This window comes from Charadrius vociferus, unplaced genomic scaffold, assembly GCF_000708025.1.
Source record: "Charadrius vociferus isolate BGI_N301 unplaced genomic scaffold, ASM70802v2 scaffold384, whole genome shotgun sequence".
Taxonomy (NCBI): domain Eukaryota; kingdom Metazoa; phylum Chordata; class Aves; order Charadriiformes; family Charadriidae; genus Charadrius; species Charadrius vociferus.
The window spans coordinates 305,739-324,533 of NW_009648234.1; the positions used below are offsets into that span (position 1 = coordinate 305,739).

An 18,795-nucleotide genomic window follows, 5' to 3' on the forward strand; every position below is an offset into this window, starting at 1 on the left:
CAGTACTCCAGGTGGGATCTCCCCAGAGCAGAGCGCAGCAGAGGGGCCCAATCCCCCCTCCCCCTGCTGGCCACACTTCTTCTGATGCAGCCCAGGATCCAGTTGGCCTTCTGGGCTGCGATCGCACATTGCCGGCTCCTGCTGAGCTTCTCATCCATCAGCATCCCCAGGTCTTCTCCTCAGGGCTGCTCTCCAGCCATTCCCCGCCCAGCCCGGAGTTATGCTGGGGATTACCAAGCACAGTGCCCTTAATTTAGTCCCAGCTACTCTGGAAGTGAACCAAGCTCAGCTTTGCTAGGGCCACCTTAATGCTGGCAGGAAGGGATATCGGGGCTCTCCTCAACCCCTGGACATCCCTTCCCCACCTGGGCTGGGCAGGCGGGGTGGAAGCTGGGATCCCGATGTGCTGACACCGGCATTTCACCGCTTCCCCAAGCCGGGTTCCTCCTCCAGCTGAAGCGTTACTTGGGACAGCAAATGAGTCATGAAGGTTGAATGGATTTCACATTTGGAGCCTACGTGAGGACACTGCACAAACAAACCTTGCAGGGACCCAAGCCCAAAAGCAAAGGCTGACTGGAAAATATCCGCTGCGGCAAGCAATTACAAAAGAGCTACTGAAAATTTTATAACTTGCTTCCAGGAGACTTTTTCTTGTCAAAAAATTTATAAAACCACGTGGTTCTGCTAACAGTTACATCAGAACTGAGGAATCCTCCCCTCCCCTCGCTCAAATTCAGCCACTTGGAAAAGAAAAATGCCCTGAGCTTTAAAGAGACACGGGCCTCTGCTTACCGATGAACGGCGCACACAGGTACTGAAGGCAGGGAGATCACAGCAGGACATGCAGAGTCCTGCAAACCACACGTGGCGCATCCATTCTCCAGATGCTTCACCGACACTGATGCAACTAACAGACCGCGGGCAAATGGAAACCAACTGCAGAGAAAGAGCCTGCGGGGCAGGGAAAGGAGAAGGCATCTCCTCCTCAACCACTGCTCTGCCCACACTGCCTTGAGCGAGACACTTAAGGCTTTTTTTCCTCCCTCCTATTCTTTTCTTCTCCCCCCCACCATGTTTTTGTTTTTTGTTTTTTTTGTTTTTTTTTTTTTTTTTTAATTGTTAGCGTTTACCACCCAGTTTTACAGCAAACCAGATCACCGATTCCTCCTTTCACCTTCAGCTGCAGGAATTCAGTCCTCCAGCAACGTGGCTGGAGCATCCGTGGGATACCCCCAGTGACCTTGGAAAACAGGACGCTGTGACTTACCCAGTAGGACAGTGCTACTCAGACAGAGGGTCACAGTTTGGGGTTAGGTTTTGAAAGCTCTTGTAGCCCTCGAGGAAAAAAAAAAAACAAAACAAAACAAACCAAACAAAACCACACAAACCCACAATGATATCCAAGTGTGTTACATCCGAGACACTTTAAGGTGCTCAGACAAAGGATCTGATGCAAGAACAAACTTGTACACCTCCTGGGTAGTCTGGGAAGTCCATTTGCAATACAAAGAGTTTCTCCTGAATTTGGCAGATTGTCTTGAAATATTGCATAGCTTTTGACTACGTGCTGTCAGGGAAGTATCAGAGCCTCTGCGCATTGAAGGCCTCCCCAGGCTGGTTTCCAAAGCTTGCAACTCACTTTTCCCCTGGTGCAGTTTAGGAAATGTTTCCAGCTCTTCTCCTGATGGAGAATGCATGTTTACCTGGAGCTACAGGCCAGAGCTGCCTGAGAGAGCACCTTGTTTCTCTGCTCCCTCTACCTTCCCTTAGCTTCTTCCCCAGGAAACAAGAGGTAATCAAAGCCTTAAATCCATTTGGAAATAGCTTTGACTGCTGAAGATCTAAAAGGGTTTTTAATGAAAGCCTATTAAAAGGATTAACCCAAAGGACAGAGATCCAAAGCTTAAAATTGTACTGTAAAAAGCACATGAAAAGATAGCAGCTAAGGAGGAAATTTGCACTGACAGCTGAGAAAGTGGGTGAGACAGCCTAAGTGAGTTTTTCCGTCTGTGTCTGCAGGATATATCCACCCTATATAAAGCCCTAAGTATGTTTGCTACGCGTAGTTACGTCAGTATCAGCCCTACTGCATATTAAAGTAACTGAAATGGAACATTTTCCCTGACTAGACCTGCCATCAGCAACGTGCTAAAATCCACCCGTGGTTTTCACTTGACAGCCATTTCCATTTCGCTTGAATTTAGGCAGTTTGGAGGCCGCAGTCGGTCCTCGGCACGACGGAGAGGAGGAACGCTCGGAACAAAGTGTGATTGCACGCCCAGGAACCACGTGCAAGACGCCTGCGTTTTGCGAGGAAGCCGCACAACAGCAGTTGTTAGCCCCCATTTGGATCACGCAGAGTGCCGTTCCAGATGTTACGCATCTGGCTGATGCCTTCACAGCAGAGCAGCAGCAGCATTCTTCCCATGTTGCACCTATTAGTCATCGTTACTCCATCCCCAGTCTCACTGCTGCGCCATCAGAGGTCTTCACAGAGGTGGAAGGTGGTGACAAATCTGAACAGCCTCCAAGGTAAACAGAGCACTCAAAGGATGGGAGAAAGCAGTGATTCTCAGCCTCCTTTTGCAGATTGAGAAATAAGGTGCAGAGAGCGCAAACTGCTTGTCCAAAGACCACAAGGGCAGGAAATCTCATCCAAGCATGCCGAGGCCCCAACTCTAACCCCACGTGAAGATCTCCGCTGCAGCAGGGAACAGCAGTTAAACCTCTAGCACTGAAGCACTCACATTCTGATCAACCACATTTGGGTTTTTGGGGTTTTTTTTGTCCCCTCCTTCCCACTCCACCAACCCAGCAGGAGCTGTGTGGCACAAAACCAAAGACGTCCAACCTGTCTCCGACAGCTGCCAATAACAGATGCTGAGGAAAGAGCATCTGAACAGGGCAACGCACAGCGATTCTTCCCTGCTGTATTCCCTGCAGCTTGCCAGCACCTGTATCTCACAGGCTTTCCAAACCAGAGGGTATATTCTAATGTTCAAAAGCCCTGGATGGATTTGAGAATCCCTTGCTGGGATTTATGATATCAGAGCAACAGGCAAAGCAAGAAACCAGCCCACCGAGTCAGAGAAGGGGAGAGAGAAGTCACAAAGTTGCAAAAATAAAAACTCCAGAAAAAAAAGGAAAGCTTGGGAACGCTGTTAGGGACCTGAAGATTTGCCTTGCAATGAGTTCAGCAGCTTAGCAAATAAAACCAGGTTGCCACATCTGTTTCCAGAAGAGCTCTGACCACCGCAGGAGTGGCGATGCTGGAGTCCCAGTAAAGGACGTTGGGGTGCCCTCACCTTGTGTGGTACCCGCGACCCAGGCTGGCACCCAAGGCACCCGCACTTCTTACTTCCAGGCTGAGTGCTCAGGCATGTCTTTTCCACGGACTGGACTGAGTTGTCCTTGCTGGTTATTCTACAGAAGTAAAAAATAAGGTGCAAATTGGATGGTTTGCTCTTGGACTTGAAAAAAACCCACATTGTCAGAACCAGCGTGATCCCTCAGGGCACTGCAGGCTCCAGTACAAAGGTCCCACAACACATCTCTCTTCCCCCAGAGATGCTGACATACACACAGAAAGAAATCCCACTCGGACTTGGGGCTCTGTTTTAGTAAATCCAGCTCTTTTGTCATGGTTTTTTGCCTGTGTTTGCCAAGGAATTAAAAAAAAAAAAAAGTGAGCAAACTAGCAAGAAATAAGCCATCATTTCATTCCCCGGAGGGTATTTCAATCTTCTGATAGCTATAGCAGGCCGGCACGCAGTGACATTTTCATGATCTGTCTGAGAGCAAAACCAATCCCCATCCATTCCCCTTTCTGCTCGCAGAGAGCGGGTTTAGAGCAGAGAATTATTGATACAGCAACTCAAGGGTTTGCCCTGAGTCTGAACAAACAGCAAACCGTCTGAAAAGAATTCAAACGCTTTAGACCTCAGCTTTATATTGGAAGATTAAAGAACAAAGGATCAAAATAAGTTTACTGGAGGTTTCTCAAGGAGAAAGGACTACTAAGAGCTCTCTCCCAATAGATCTTTACAGATTTGAATGGTTTCCTTTCATTGCAGAGTTTTTGTTACACTGGGAATATTCAATAATGCAAATACACACAGACTTATATTCTATCTTCCAACACCAACGTGTAGAGCAGCCGGGCTAATGGTGAAAACAGACTCCACCTAAAAATCAGAAGCAAACAATACTTAATAGCTAGAGCAGACTTTTTAAAAAATCACCCTCTCCATACTTTATGTACACGTGGAAACAAACGCCTACAACAAGCTGTCTCATCAACAAGGAAGCCTCACCTCTCAAAGCTTTGCTTATTCTCACGTTGTAGCCATACACTGAAGCTCCGAGGTAGACCGGTAAATCCTCGGAAGGGTATCTGAGGCTCACAAAGCAGCAGGTATCTGCAACCACCTCAGAAGCCGAACGCACATCTGCCAAGCTCCTACCCTCAGGTATCAACCGTAAAGTACAGCATTCAACAATATTTCAGCAGCCAAGCAGTCACTCAAAGAGCAACGCTATCTCTAGGAAATAAAATTGGGTTGGCTGCACCCCAAATTATAGGTGGAGGAACTCTCACGGCTCATGCCTGACAGTCCTCCCCTTCTCCACTAGCTTTGTGCAATTTCTACCTATTTAGGCCAACAGCTGGGGAGATGTGTGTGCCAGCCTTTTTCCTTTTCTTTTTTTTCTTTTTTCCTCCCCCGCTCCCAAAACGCCAAGTCTTAGAATCAGCTACTAGCAGAATTCAGACCTGGATCTCCAACCTCTCCTTTGCTTATGAAACAATCCCACCCACATACTTGAGGTTGAGTCAGCTCTTGCCTTTGCTTTTTGCTCTCCGGAAGGCTGCTCGTTCACAGGATGGTATGTCTCGCATTGCTGACGCCGTGGCATGGAGTTTGCAGGTCTGCTCCGTCGCTACTGGCCTCATTCATCAAGCCGAAGCTTCGCTTTCATCAAAGACATCCATTCTGGCACAGACGAACTCCATTAAGGGAGTAAGCGCACAAGCAACAAGAAATCCTTGAATTAAGCCTCCTTAGCCATGAAAGGTGTGAAGGAACAGAAAGCAAGATAAAGCTGGGTGTGGAAGCATCGTACGTCTATTCCTAGATCTGCTCTGGCTTCCACATCAACCTGCTTTTCACCGGAGCCACTTGACTGCGTATAGCGATATAAAAACCAGAGCGAAGCTAAAGTAACTCCGTGGTCTGAAGGTGATGAGATCCTGCTCAGTTCTGCCACAGATCTCCTGTGGGATTTTCAGCCACACAAACTCACTTTCCCACCTCCTCGCCATCACCTCGGGACCCTCGCTGTCACATCCCCACCCCTCCTGGGAAGGGAAGACAACGCTAAGCCCCACCTCACCTGCTCCGAATCGCAAAGCCTCTGCGGCAAGGCCTTCGCATCTGTATTTGCCCAAAGCAAAGATGCTATTTCAGTTGGGATTTCCAACATTACTACAATACAAATTAGTATAAAAATGAGTGGGGGGGAAAAAACAAAAACAAAAACAGAGCATCAAACTATTCTGGGTCGGGCCATATTCCCCTCCACCCCGCTCCTTTCCTCGCCAAGAGCCACATCCAAGACCCGCACTGCTGCTCCTCTTCAGTCCCGGACACAAAAGCCCACCCCAAGCCAACACGCTGCGCTCTGTTACGAAACCAATGAATCTCAGCTTCCGAAAGCCGGGGCCTGCCCGGAGACAGCGAGAAGAAAGGGGGTTGTTTTTGAGCTTTCACAAAAGGATTCCTGGCTCGGAAAGTTTTCACATGAGCCTCAGCTGCTTTTGTTTCCACCCTCTGAACCAAACGCTTCCCCATGGCTTCGGATCCGATTGCAAAAACTGACACAACTTTCACAACGTTTTCTTTCACCTTTTGCCATTTGTTTTGTGTTGGCAGAACAACCATGCCCAGGACAGCATGCTCGTGTCCTCCTCCACTGCCCAAGCTCAGCGATACCCTTTCTTCTCGCAGGAGCCCTGAGGATGCACAGTAACCGAAACAGGGAGGAGATCCCGTTCCTCGAAACCCAACTGCTACTTCGCAGACGCTACCCTGGTTCTGAATCACCAGCTCCTGGCTGAAAGCAAGGCAGAGCAGCTGGGATTTCAGAGGGGCTCTTTAGAAGAGCATCTCGAGGCTCACTTCAAACACACACCCACACGCTCAGTGGCGGCACTAGGAAACCAGGCAGGGAACGGCACGGGGCAGGCGGGTCTGAACAGCTACGGCTCTAGGTGTCTCCCCTACGGCCAGAGAAACTGCTCAAATGCAGGCAGAAAGGGAACCGGAATGAAATTTTGCCTCTACCTATTTTACTTTAGTATTTCTTTAAAAAAAACCCCAACATCACCGTGAGCGATGCTAAGGATGGCAGAGCAAGAGGGCGGAGGTATTCAGCACCGGCTCTGGCAGCTCTCTGGTCACCAGGTGATTGCGCGAACACACAGTTGAGGCAAAGGTACAGTTCTCCCCACAAATCCTCGATTTAACAAACGCAAGGAGCCTGTGTGCTATCTCTGCCTCTGGCTAGTCCATATTCATTGCTCTCCTGCTTTAAGATTCCCTGTGATCCACTCAAACTGCTCATTCCTCCCCTACGCCTGACCTATCCCACTGCCCCTTAGATGCAAAAACCTATTTATACCATCATTTTCCACTTAGAACGGAGCTCCAGGATTTCGTGGCTTCCCAACCACCAAGACATTAAGGCTGCAACCTGGACAAGAAATGAATTGATTTTTTTTTTCCCCTCCAGTTAAGAACATAAACCAAAAATCTTTTCACATCGACTTTGTTCATCCCAGAGGCACCTTCTCTCCTGTATTTAAACCCATCGCTTACTTCCACTGAAGTCTCAGCCACCAAGTCTTTTCCCCTGAAGACGACTTTGTAGCAAGCTATCTCTTCACATACATCGGAATGGGTGGAATCTGTTTTGATTTAAACATCTGGAGCTGAGCGTCTGAGTCACTAACAAGGTCCCAGCTGTTAAACAAACACAGTGAAACAGATGCCGCGAGACAAAGAGGGGTTGCCTTCGGGGGACAGCAGTCCCCTGGGAACATGCTGCTGTATCGGACTGCAAGCACTTTTTGTTCTGGGTTTGTGCGGTACAAAAGGGTACGGGATGAGAGTGCAATTCAGGATTAGGGTCCAGGAGCAAATACAGTGCAGATTATAAATGACAAAAGCCGAGGCCTTTGCTAAGCCACGAAACGCTTCAGCGGCAGCCTCACGGTTGCCAACGCAAAGCGGGCTAATGAAAAGCACTGGAGAAAAGAAACGCTGGTGACGGAAGCGAGCGAGAAAAGGCAGGAGCGCTGAACCCTGGAGATACTTTGGCACGGGTGGGAGGCTCAGCTTAGGGTAGGATACTGCGCCGTTCTGTGCGCATCAACGTCCGAGGGTTTCTTGACGAGCAAAGCTTTGACATTCTCTGTTTCCTTTCTACTGAGCTATTTTAAAGACAATCTGGATCAGATGCTGTAAGCTAGCCAAATTTATTAGCTGTCCTCCGCGCTGGAAAACGGAACAAGATCATACTCTGCTCTCAGGCTTAGTTAAATATTGTCTTGTGTAACAGAGAAACGGTCCCGCATCCAGCACAAGGGCTGTCAGCTGCTCCGGCCCTGGATACAGCCGGTACAGGGAGACAAACAGGTTAACTGTCCCGCGAGGAACCGCAGCAAAGCAACGCCAGCCTCGGCGCTCTCAGCCCTGCCATAGCTCCTGCCTCCCGCGAGATGACAAACACCAGCTCTCCGCCCAGCAAACCCAGCGCCCCGTCATGCCACAAGCCATCACAAAGAAGCCATTGAGGCAAGCAGTCAGAAACTATCGCGCTCACACACTTTAAAATCATAGCGCTAAAGCTACGCGGTGGCTTACACCACCAGCAGCTTCATGGAGATCTGGCTGGAGTTAGCTCCAGAAGAGATGCTGAGACCCCTTCGAGATGCACAAAGCATCAGCAGTTATGTTGCACATGGGGTTATGTTTAGAGAAGTAACCATTTACACCAAGGGGAAAGAAATTAAAACACCGTTGTCATAACAAACAGGCAAATAAACCTTTTCTTGTCAAACATTCTTGAGAACTGGACAGTCAAGAGGTAGGTCATCGCCATCCGAGACTTCAGCTCTAAGCAGCAACTCCCCACTGTACGGAGAGAGTCTGCGCTGATTTGCATGGCCAAAAGCTAAACAAGAGGAATAATCATCTGTGTGCCAAGCCACAAACAGCGACCCTTTCCTCCTCCCCTCCCTACACCTTCCAGTTAGAAGCAGCTCAGCATATGGGAGCATTTTATATGGCCTCATCCACAGAGCCCAATTTAACTGAAAGCTCCTGAGCAGACTTAGCCATGCCCTTCCCCAGCAGCTAAACCTGGACAATATAGTTCAACCCGCTTTTAACCTGGCCTAACCAGAGCCTTTGAGCCACCGGGCTTTGAAGTGAGATTTTTATTTATTTTTTTTTATGCTTCATCTGCACCCAGAAGGGAAAAAGAACGACAGAAATAGCAGCGCAGCCTGGTATGTTTAGCTAGACCTCGTCTGCCCACCGTCTGGCCAAAGCTACGGGCGAGTCTCAGGTACCAGATCTATTTGTGAACTTGTAACGGCTGCAGCAATTTGATCTATTTAGAGTCTGTCCTATTTGAAGCCTGCGTGTGTGCACACAGAGGAAGAAGGTGGACAACAAATATTTTGTTAAGGATGTTTTGGGGGATAGGTTAAAAAAAACCACCCAAACCTATCCTGCATTTATTTAAGGAATATATTAAGGGTAGGAGCTAGTTACTGTGGTCTTAAAATTGCTGGGCAACCCAGAAAGGCAGTCGCAGGTGGGCCCATGCTACGTTTGGACAACACATGTAGCGTTTGAAAAAGCAGGGACAGCATTCCCTGCTCCTGGTTTTGTGAACACACATTAAATCATTTTGATTTCAGAGCTTCTGGCATCCTGCAAAGACTTAGGAAAACATTTAAGGCTGTGCACACATTTAAACCACAGGCTTTGGCACTGTATAAAGGAACCTTAAAGCAGGTCCACGCTCCCCACCCGACCACGATCAGACACTTGTGGACTGCAAGACAAGAAATGACCAACAGTTGTGCTGCACTCCTGCACAGATTTTATCCTGCTATTCGTACCTTTTACCACGACATCTTAGTGGATGGAGTGATGCAGTTCAGGACAGTCAAGACACAGAGATTCTGGTCCTGGATCCTTTCCTCCACTTAGCTCCTAGAACCTGTCCCTTCCCCTTGAGGGCTCCCCCTGTCCCACCTGCAGAACAGATGCAGTGCTTACTGGGGGCAAACAGACAGCACAAGGCCCCACATACTCAGAGATCTTTGGCTAAAGCAGCAGATCCCACTTGTTATATTTTACAAAGCTTGAATTATTGCAGGTCAGCGTATATATTTATAGCACTTACTGTCTGTCCCTCCCAAACTCCATCGCAGTCAGCAAGCAGTTTCTGTCTTCCCAGATATGCTTTGAGCGCTTAAAACCAACATGACTAAACTTTTCCTTTCACCCTCATTGACCTTTGCGCTCCCAAGACACCACTCGCAACGTGCCTGTGCACTGTAATGCCTCCAAGAGTTACCATCACGAATAAAGCGGGTAACGTGCTCTGCTGTCATGGTTAGACCCAAGTTGTACATCAACACCGCCAATGTGAATTAGAGGATGCAAAACAGAGCTTTTCCTCCAGGCTACACTGTGGCTAAGAGAGAAGGAAAGCAAGTTAAATCAAACCCCAAGTTAAACAATGGTGTTATTTTAAACAACAACTTTGGCCCCATCGTACTGGATGTGCAGATGCTTCTGTGGAGGACCACAGCCAGCGAAGATCAGCGTCAACCTCCTTGTGTTCCCAACCATCCACACAGGCTGTGGGCAGCCTTTACGTTCCCATACAATTCCCGGGTTAAGCCACACTCAGCCACACACTTGCAGCACCTCCAAGCACAGCTATTGCTTTTTTTTTTTTTTTTAAACCCTTCCAGGGTGTGCAACTCACTCCCACAGAGCTGGGGTCCGCAGGAGGGGAGAGAGGATGCTCTACCAGTGCTACCCGCCTTTCCCCTCCTAATGCTCCCAAAGGCCAACAGGTAATAACAAAGCCAAACCACAAGCCCCGCTCCTCCCCATTAACGAGACGCTGTCTGCGTATTTAGTCTACACGCTTTAAAGAGGAGGGGGAAAAGCCCCTGTGTAAAATGCGTTCAATGTCATCCCGCTCACGTCATCATCAAGCAAACACTGCTCTCCTCGCTTTGAAAAGGTGAGCAACCTTCAGTGTTTACGCAGCCACTGAGCTAAAGGGGCATCAGGCTAATTCTGACCGGCCGACAGCCCATGAAAGGGCTGTCCTGCTATGCACATTCATCACCCTCCAAGAAATAATCCTTTGAACAAGTCCCAAGGCTAAAAGCTGCAGTGGCTGCGGAAAATAACAAGCAAAAACTGATGGGAGTTTCTCTGCCCTTTAGCAACAGACTGATGGATTTCAGACCTGCCCCAACCTCAGTCCGCTTCGAAGAGTTAACCTCTTCCTACCTGTCTCCCATCATCTGATCAGAGATTTTCCAGCACTCACCCTAGACCAAACCATTTCATCACTGTGGCCTGTGAGCGGCAACTTGTCTTACAGAACCAAGGGTCAGGGAATGGAAAGGCTGAGGGACAGGAAGAGATATGACGTAACCCTCCAAATATGAGCCATAACGGGAAAAGATCTGTCTGAGCACATATATGTACGCCAAGTGGTTTATGGCGACGGAAATTTTCATCCTATACCACTTATCTGCAGCATTTCCAAACTGGGGAATGGAGGTATGTACGTTGTCCAATAAAAATAAACTCTGCTCAAGGGCTATCGTGTTGCTTTTAAAAGAGTGCGAACTCTCTGCCTGTCAGATTTTTAGGCAGCGAGGCCAGTTTTGAGCAAATGTCAATTTGCACAGCCCCTCTGAGCTGGACCCTCGTCAAAATGAAGTCAGATGTTGTCTTATACCTACCGGCTTTCCACGTTAAATCTTAGCAGCGCTTGGCAGCTCCAGAGAACTTAGCGCTAAAGGGTCTTTAAGACACTTTCCAAGTGATGAATTTAAGATGGTCTGTCTGCCCCTGGCAGTGGGAACACACAGAGCTCCCTATTACAGGCAAGGGAACTCGGCACACATTTAGCGATGGGTTAACCGGGCTGCACAAATCAGGTTATTTCCCCCAAACGCTTGCAACAGGAAAACGGAACAAAACTGCTGCTCCTGCTCCGCCGCCGCTTACACCCCGACACACGAGCGTGTGCTGAAGTCAGCACTTGCTCCTGTTAATCTGCTGGCTGTAAACACATCAGTTCGCAAACAGTCAGATCCATTTGGGAATCATTACAGTTGTTACTAGTGTGGGAAAGCAGCATCGGAAGGTGCAACTGAATACGTAAGCTCTGCGCGTCGTCTTAAACCAGGCCTATTTTGGGTAAAGCCTGGTTTTAAAAGCCGCTGAAGGGTAAACCGAAATATCTTCCATTGAAAACCTCAGTAGGAAATTTGTATTGGTTTAGCTCCGTCAGTGCAGTAGCTGAAGCCAGTGGGACTGGTGGAGAGACCTGACCACAGCGTTGCTGCTCGGCAGAAAATTCCAGGCCCTTCAACCCCCGATCTCATTCCAAAGAGAAAACATCACTTGGGCGAGCTGTGGGCTACAGACTAAAGAGCCCAACAGCTTACAAAACGATGATGTTTCCTCTGGTGAATGTGAGGTATGATATGCAGAATTCCCAGGCATGTTAGAGAGGGCAAAGACTTTCAACGTGCATTCACACAAGCCTTTTGACCTCCCTGTTTTGGAGTTTATGACCCTATGAGTAACCCTGCTCATCATCTTTGACTCAAACTATGTCACGCCAGCTGCTAATGAGATAAAGCAAAGATTAAGAAGAGGAGGAAAGCTGAGAGAGTTTAAACATTTGACAGCTAGCTGCGACTGAAAAGTGCTTCCACAATGGCATTTTAAAAATGTATAGCGCATCACCTTTAGCCTTAATCCTGCTGCAATGAAACCAGCAGAAAAAGAACCCTTCAGCTGCCAGCGATCTTACAGGTCTATAAGAAAAATCAGCCTGGCTTTATGGAAGCAACAGTATGGTACTAAAGTTGTTCACGGAATTCAAGCTGCGATAGGGAAGGCAGAAGCACGCACGTACAGACAGGGACACGTAGAGCTGGGGGTGACGGCAGCGACTGCTCAGAAAACGCAACGCTACTTTCTACCACCAGGACAAAGTCACAGGGACAGCCTTGCAGACAGCTCCTGCAGGCACTTAAAAATAAAGCTATTCTTTTATTTTACTTCCCCCCCACACCAGTTCAGTATCTACAGTTAGTCAAAGGTGCCCCTTAGCAATTGCTGTGAATGCTGTTACTTGTCGCGTCAGCAGATACCTTCACCCATACACAGCTCCCAAGAGCTGCCAGGACATGGGGAATAGGAGTTCTCTTACACCTATTTCTCCCGAGTGATCCTGTTGGCGAGTCAGGCTTCTGCTGCATGAACTGCTTCAATCTCATGATTCATTTTACTTATCATATGTGAAGGTTAAGCACCCACGCAGCATCAGCGCAAGCTAGCCCTCAATTACCCAATGTGTTCAACTCATTAGTCAGCCTCCAGTGCTTAGCTAATGGAAAAGCAAAGCCCTCCAAAGCTGTTATGATTAATATCTGAAGCATGTCACAGTAAAGTGACCTCCGTCTAGACTAAAGCATCTTTTCTCCTCTGTTTTGAGGATTCACTGTGGCTTTGGGGAAGCACGGGTCTGCCAAAGCCATCACTGATGTTCCATGATCTCGCCTCATTCCCTGAGCAACAACGGTGCCATTGATGGAGGCAGCCTGGGATCCCTCTGGAAAGGCTCCTTTCCCTCCTCAGCCAAGTGAAGCAAGGTCAAGGCAAGGAAGAGAATTTTAGCTCTCATACTCTGTATCTGCACCCGTACCCAGGAGCCTTCCGTGGAAGTGGTGGATGCCGCCTGTCACCCATACAGCGTTCCTCCCAAAGCCTCAGCAGGGCAATGAAAGGTTTGACTGAGCGTATTATCTTCCCTTGTCAAGTGCATTACATTACATTAACCTCTGATGGAAGAATATGCTGGGAGACCCTTTCTAAACCAGTGGCTATGAAGGAACTGTTAGAATGATTTTGCTTTAAAGTGATAAAAAAGGCTCTATCCATTGTTTCAGATCATGAACGAAGCCAAGGCTCAGCCATGGAAACCGCACTGTGGTATGATACGTCCCGGGTTCCCCATCTGCTTAAAATAAGATTTGACTGTGGCGACTGGATAGGGTCTTTCGATAAATTTGGACCAAGGGCAACCACTGAATTCGCACACTGAAACACCAGAGCATCCGAAACAAGGGAGACGTTAGCTGAGTCACCACAAATACTTTCCAACCTGAAAAGCTGCAGGGAAAAAAAAAACAAAAAACCCCCCGCTTTTTTTTTTTTTTAATTTGAAGAGCTCAGCCCAACTTCTTCCCAGCCCAGCAGCCCCCCAGCTCTTTACTCCGCAGAAATCTAACAAGTCCACAGAAGGGGATTCGAGCATTTTGCTTCTGTCATCTCCTCAAGAGTCTGGACCTCAGCCTAGCAGTCTAACCCAGCCACAGTCCACCACCTTTTCCCCAGTGACCGGCCCACATTTTCCTCCCTTCAATCCCTTTCATCGCTTCCAGTACTCATCCCCCATTCCCGCAAATCTTTCCATACAGTTATCATGGTTATTTCATCATTGCTTAGTCAAACTGCGCAAAAATCTTGATCTCTCTTTCCTTATAAATCCCCCCATTTCAAGCTGTGGTTGTAAGCCCTATTCGCCTCCGAATCCAAGCCTACCTGCTGACCCCCACTCTGATACCAGAGACCTCCAAATTGCTCCCAGTACCGAAAAGGAGGAGACAGGGAAAGAAAACTCAGTCATTTAGTACTATGAGCCAACAAATCACCCAAGCGTAAAGTCTGCGAGTACAGCGCATATCCTGTCTCTCTAAATTCATTCTTAGAATATAATAAACGAGCTTTTAATTTTGAAAAGTGATTGCGGAACGGGGGTAATGTATTTTTTCCTTACTTATTCTTACGCTATAAAAAAACCTTTTACAGTTCTCGTTACACATATAACGCTCTGAACAGCTGAAATTCACATCTGAAAGTTTAGCCAGCACCTAGAAGCGCTGTCAAGCGTTTGCGTTGTTACCCATAGCGTGCAGTTGGGATAACCTATAGTGCGTAGCAGCAGACGCTCCTGTCTGCAGAAGGCTCTCGATCAGCAGCTTGTCATTTGAAGGATGTTTACCTCTATTTGGTTAAGCAAGGAGTTGTCAAACTTGAAGCCAGGGATTCTCTTTTCACTGCAGACCACTCCCACGTCTTCGGTGTGTTTGCAGTCAGTTACTCCCCAGCCATTGGAAGTGCATGCTGCCAGGGTGGTCTCCTTGCCATTACAGTGGACATTGTCCATCCAAATTTTCCCTGAAGGGGAAAGAAAATAGAACTGAGACTCACAAAGAGGATAAACCTAGACTGTGCTGATAACCGACAACAAAGCAAGCACGGCTGCTGCGCTCTTGCTATGTCAGGGGAAGAGATTACTGCTAAAATAAGCTTGAATCAAACAGCTCAGGAACATCAACAATCCACCTCAAGTACTTACTAACGGGAAACAGTTCTGCCCCACAGCTTTCCCCATCCCTTAGCTGCATGGTAATAAAAAAAATACCACTAGCCTGAAGCAGATTTCCGCTGCTGACAGTGATAACTGACCTCCTCTGATGACAGCCACTTCAGAGCACACAGTGTCACCGGGTCCCCTCGATTTGGCTGATTAGACCCTGCGCTCTCATCATACTCACCAAATCATCCCTGCTGTATTTAAGGCTTCTCTTTACATCATTTCTCATTTATCAAATCCTCATTAAATCTCTTACAGGAGACAGCTCAAAGTTTTGATTAAATACCTTAACTTTTTAAAAGCAGGTTTTTGCAAAAGCTTTAGTAAACCACTATTGATTGGAACCTCTTGTTATTTGGGTGCTCTTTGAAAAAAAATTGCCGGATCCAGTTTCCAGACTGTAATTACCATTTTCCCTCCAGCAAAAAGTGTGTGCGGGTGCACATGAGTATGCACGTGTACATGCATGTATATATATTAAAAAAAATATAAAATAAGGTCCCTCAGAACTGACTTCTAAGATGGGCAGACAAAAATCAATAGGTGTCACCTCCAAACTTTAGGTCATGTTTTCCCAGGAGCAGCTGAGAGCAAAATCATCTCCGAGATTCATCTTTTCAAAGTGCTCCTTTTCCCTTTGGAAACATGCTGGGCACATGCTGCTACCCTGAGGTTTGCCCCCTAAATGGCAGGGAGCAAGGGCCAACAAGCAATTTCCGGATTTTAGGATCCCAAAAGTTTCGCGTGCCTGAAGAATAACAAGTCCTTCAGACAGAACGGACTGCCTGACCTTCAGAGCCACCAGGAGATTCTGTAGCCGTTTCCCTCGGCCGTCCCAGCTTCGCTCCAGCAGCTCTAACAAGTTCACTCGGTTAATCACAAGCGGAGCGATCTGCCAGCCCTCGCCGTGCTCCCCAAACAGGAGAGCAGAAAGAGCTGCCGCTAAGCCCGGCTCTGCGGTTTGAGGAAGGTGCGATCCCCCTGCACCAGGATTTACCCAACGCTACTCTGGCGTGCAGAGAACTCTCGCTCCCGTTCCATCACGTGGCAATCGGTTTCTGGTTTGTTTTCAAATGTCATGGCCTCTTTCTTGCTCGGAAATCTCCTACTCTACGCCAAGAGCCAAAATCCACAGCCTGGGACAACATTCAAGGTTTCACATTTCAGTCAAGTCACTGTTAAGGCCCGCTGGCTCTTTTACGGGCAAGTTTGTAGGTGTGAGCGCTAATGAGTGGTGCTAAGTAAGAGACATACAGCACGTTTATCCCTGCTGCAGTGGAAATAATCTGTCTGTGGGCTACATCAACAGTGTGCCAAGCTTCAATGTTTGCAGAGAAAATTCTCTGTAGGTCAACATTTAACCAACAGCGTATCAAAATACGACAATTAAATCTGTTGATATATATAATATTACAGAGCTATTCTTTCTGAAGCATTGCGATTTCAAGAATTCATTGCTATAACGCACAAACATTCACTTTTCAAAGTCTTTGTTCGGCACGTATTTGGGAACGAGGTGCAATAAGGTGCAATCCGCAATTGTCCACACGTCCATCACGTACAATTTCAAAGAGCAAGAAAGGATGTACAATTTGGGGTGAGGGTGAAGAGCTTTTCCCCACAAGGAACAGCCTGAGAGTGCCCAAGAGAATTATTATAAATGTAGTCCTATACAGGACACGAAGTGTGCACACCCCTTTGGGGTTCTATAGGCTACTCCGCACTGCAGAATACGAGGCATATGTCTCTAGAGAGGCTAACAAGGGAAAAGATTTGCATGGCACCGCATAGGCAGTCTGTTTAGAGCCGAAACAGTTCAGAGGAAAAAAGAATAGGAGGAAGGAGTGTTTGTAGGTTCTGTTTCACTCACTACAAGGCAATGGAAACGCGAATAAAGAAATGGACCACTCATACGTTACACTTGTGGCTGGAACTTGCCTTTTGATGAGCCACACTGGCTGCTGAGGAGCCTCCTACCCTTCTCCACCACCGGCTGCTCCCAAGCATCCCCTGCCAGAGTTCACACACCAGGATCTGGTCCTTCAGCTCTTTATCTCATCATTCCTTAACTTGTTTCAGTCAAAACAAGCAAACACCTATTATTTTAACTGTTCAGTCTAAAAGGACCCTGATTTAAAGAGGCACTGCTTCACCCAGAAACCTTTCCAGTTACATTTCCAGGGAATATCACTACATCTTAAGTTTGACTGACAGGTCAAAAATTATTGGGGACTGGGGAGACAGCTAGTACGATACCACTGCTCTGGAGTCACCTTACCTTCTCCCTTTCCATACTTCGAGCTGGGTAGCCAAGACACCGCCTCCACGTAGCCCAGCTCCCGGCAGACCACGTGCGCAGCATGGATGGAGAAGTCATCGTCGCACACCGTGCCCCACTCGCCGCTGTAAAACACCTCCACTCTGCCTTCGTTGTGTTTTCTCTTCTGCCCTGCGAGCCGCAGCTGGATCTTGGGAACGTTCGCCGGCCTCTGGGGGGGCTGGTACACTTGTGGGGGTGGCTCAGGGTAACCGGGGAGGTAGGGCCAGTGTTCATACTGGGCAAGGCCCAGCGGGCTCAGGGAGATGAAGAACAGCATGATGAAACAGTGGTTACGGGTAAAACGCAGGAATCTTTCCATTTTCAGTGCTCACAGTTCTCAGAGCCAAGTCCTCTGCTAGCAGCTGCCAAACAGTGCAGGTAGGTACCGTGTGGATGTCCTGAAATGAAAGGAAAGTTTGAGTGAAGCTTGGTAACGACATGGACTTTATATCTCTTGCTTCAGCAGGGGATAAAGCTATGGAAAAGACTATGTACAACACCGCCTGTAAAAATCAAAGTCAAGTAAATTATTTCTTGTGGGGTGGGAAGAACAAGCTGAACACCACCGCCGCCCCCCCCCCCCACCCCCCCGCCAAATCCATTTCTAAGTTTAGGCCAACTTGCTAAATAGTTGTAGCTGGAAAATATTTTCTCCAGGGCAAAATTCTACAGGTCACAAGTGCTAGCGATTGATTTTCCTATTTCTCCGTAAATCTGGTAGTTCAGTGGGTGTAGCAAGTTACAGCCAACCTTGGTTCAAATCCTACCAGGACAGAACTGAACCTTTTTTCTCCCGTACCTCCTTCAATAAAGAAGCCAAACCCATCACTTAAACAGTGGAAAACCAGAAGGGTTGTGAAATGTATTATAATATGGTCAGAAGTGAGGTATTTATACTGAAGTCTGTTTTCCCAATACAATGATAGAAGACTTATTTCTGTCACTGCACGTCCGGTTTCAGCTGTAGAGAATCAACATATGTTACTGGACAGAGACACTTTGCAGAAGTAGTCCTGGCTAACCTCGTCTGTGCCATGGAGTAGTGGCTAACGGTCTCCAGTTTTTGGTTGCCAAGTCTGGATAGGGACTTACTTGTCATACAAGTGCTACATGCTTAAATAAGCTCGTCATTTAAGGTATGAACCAGCAACTTTTTGACTCATTAGAGGAACTTCATCCAGATGCTGCGCAGAGTTTAAATCCCGGTCCTTTTCTGCCCACTTCCCATTCCTGTCCTCCCCAGCCTTCATTCAGGCACCCAGCACACGGAGCGGTCAAGCAGCGCACGGGGGAAGTTGATGATTGAATAGTTTCCAAATGAAGCAATACCAGAGTGTAGTGGGAAAAAAAAAACTCCCCAGCCCTTCAAAGCTCCATTATTTCCTGGCAACCACCAAAGGGGAGGGAGAGAGGGAAAGACTTGGCTCCCAAACCAGATGTCTAGAAGCTAAAACCCTCCAGTATTTTTGCTAGGTCTTAGCGATCCCTAAAAAACAACCAGAAGATCACATATTTGTATGAAGAGACAGCAAAACGCATTAACCAGCCTTTCAAGCCGCTTAAGGAGCAGATGTACCAAATCCCAGGCGACTCGCCTGAAATTCAAGAGACACGAGTTCAAACCTCAGCTGCGGGACCTCAGGGAGGTCGCTTCTGCGGCTGTGCCTCAGTTTCCCCTTGTGTAAAATCAG

General features: G+C 47.7%; 1 protein-coding gene across 1 annotated transcript in view; it reads right to left on the reverse strand.

The window, feature by feature from the left end:
- LOXL2 (lysyl oxidase-like 2) overlaps positions 1 to 17,423 on the reverse strand; it is a 43,315-nt gene extending 25,892 nt beyond the window's left edge. The window contains exons 1-2 of the mRNA XM_009884117.1: positions 17,063 to 17,423; positions 14,410 to 14,585 (exon numbers count right to left, since the gene is read on the reverse strand). Of these exons, the coding sequence (XP_009882419.1) occupies positions 14,410 to 14,585; positions 17,063 to 17,423 (537 nt within the window). The remainder of the gene's footprint in view (positions 1 to 14,409; positions 14,586 to 17,062) is intronic.
- Positions 17,424 to 18,795: the final 1,372 nt, after the last annotated feature.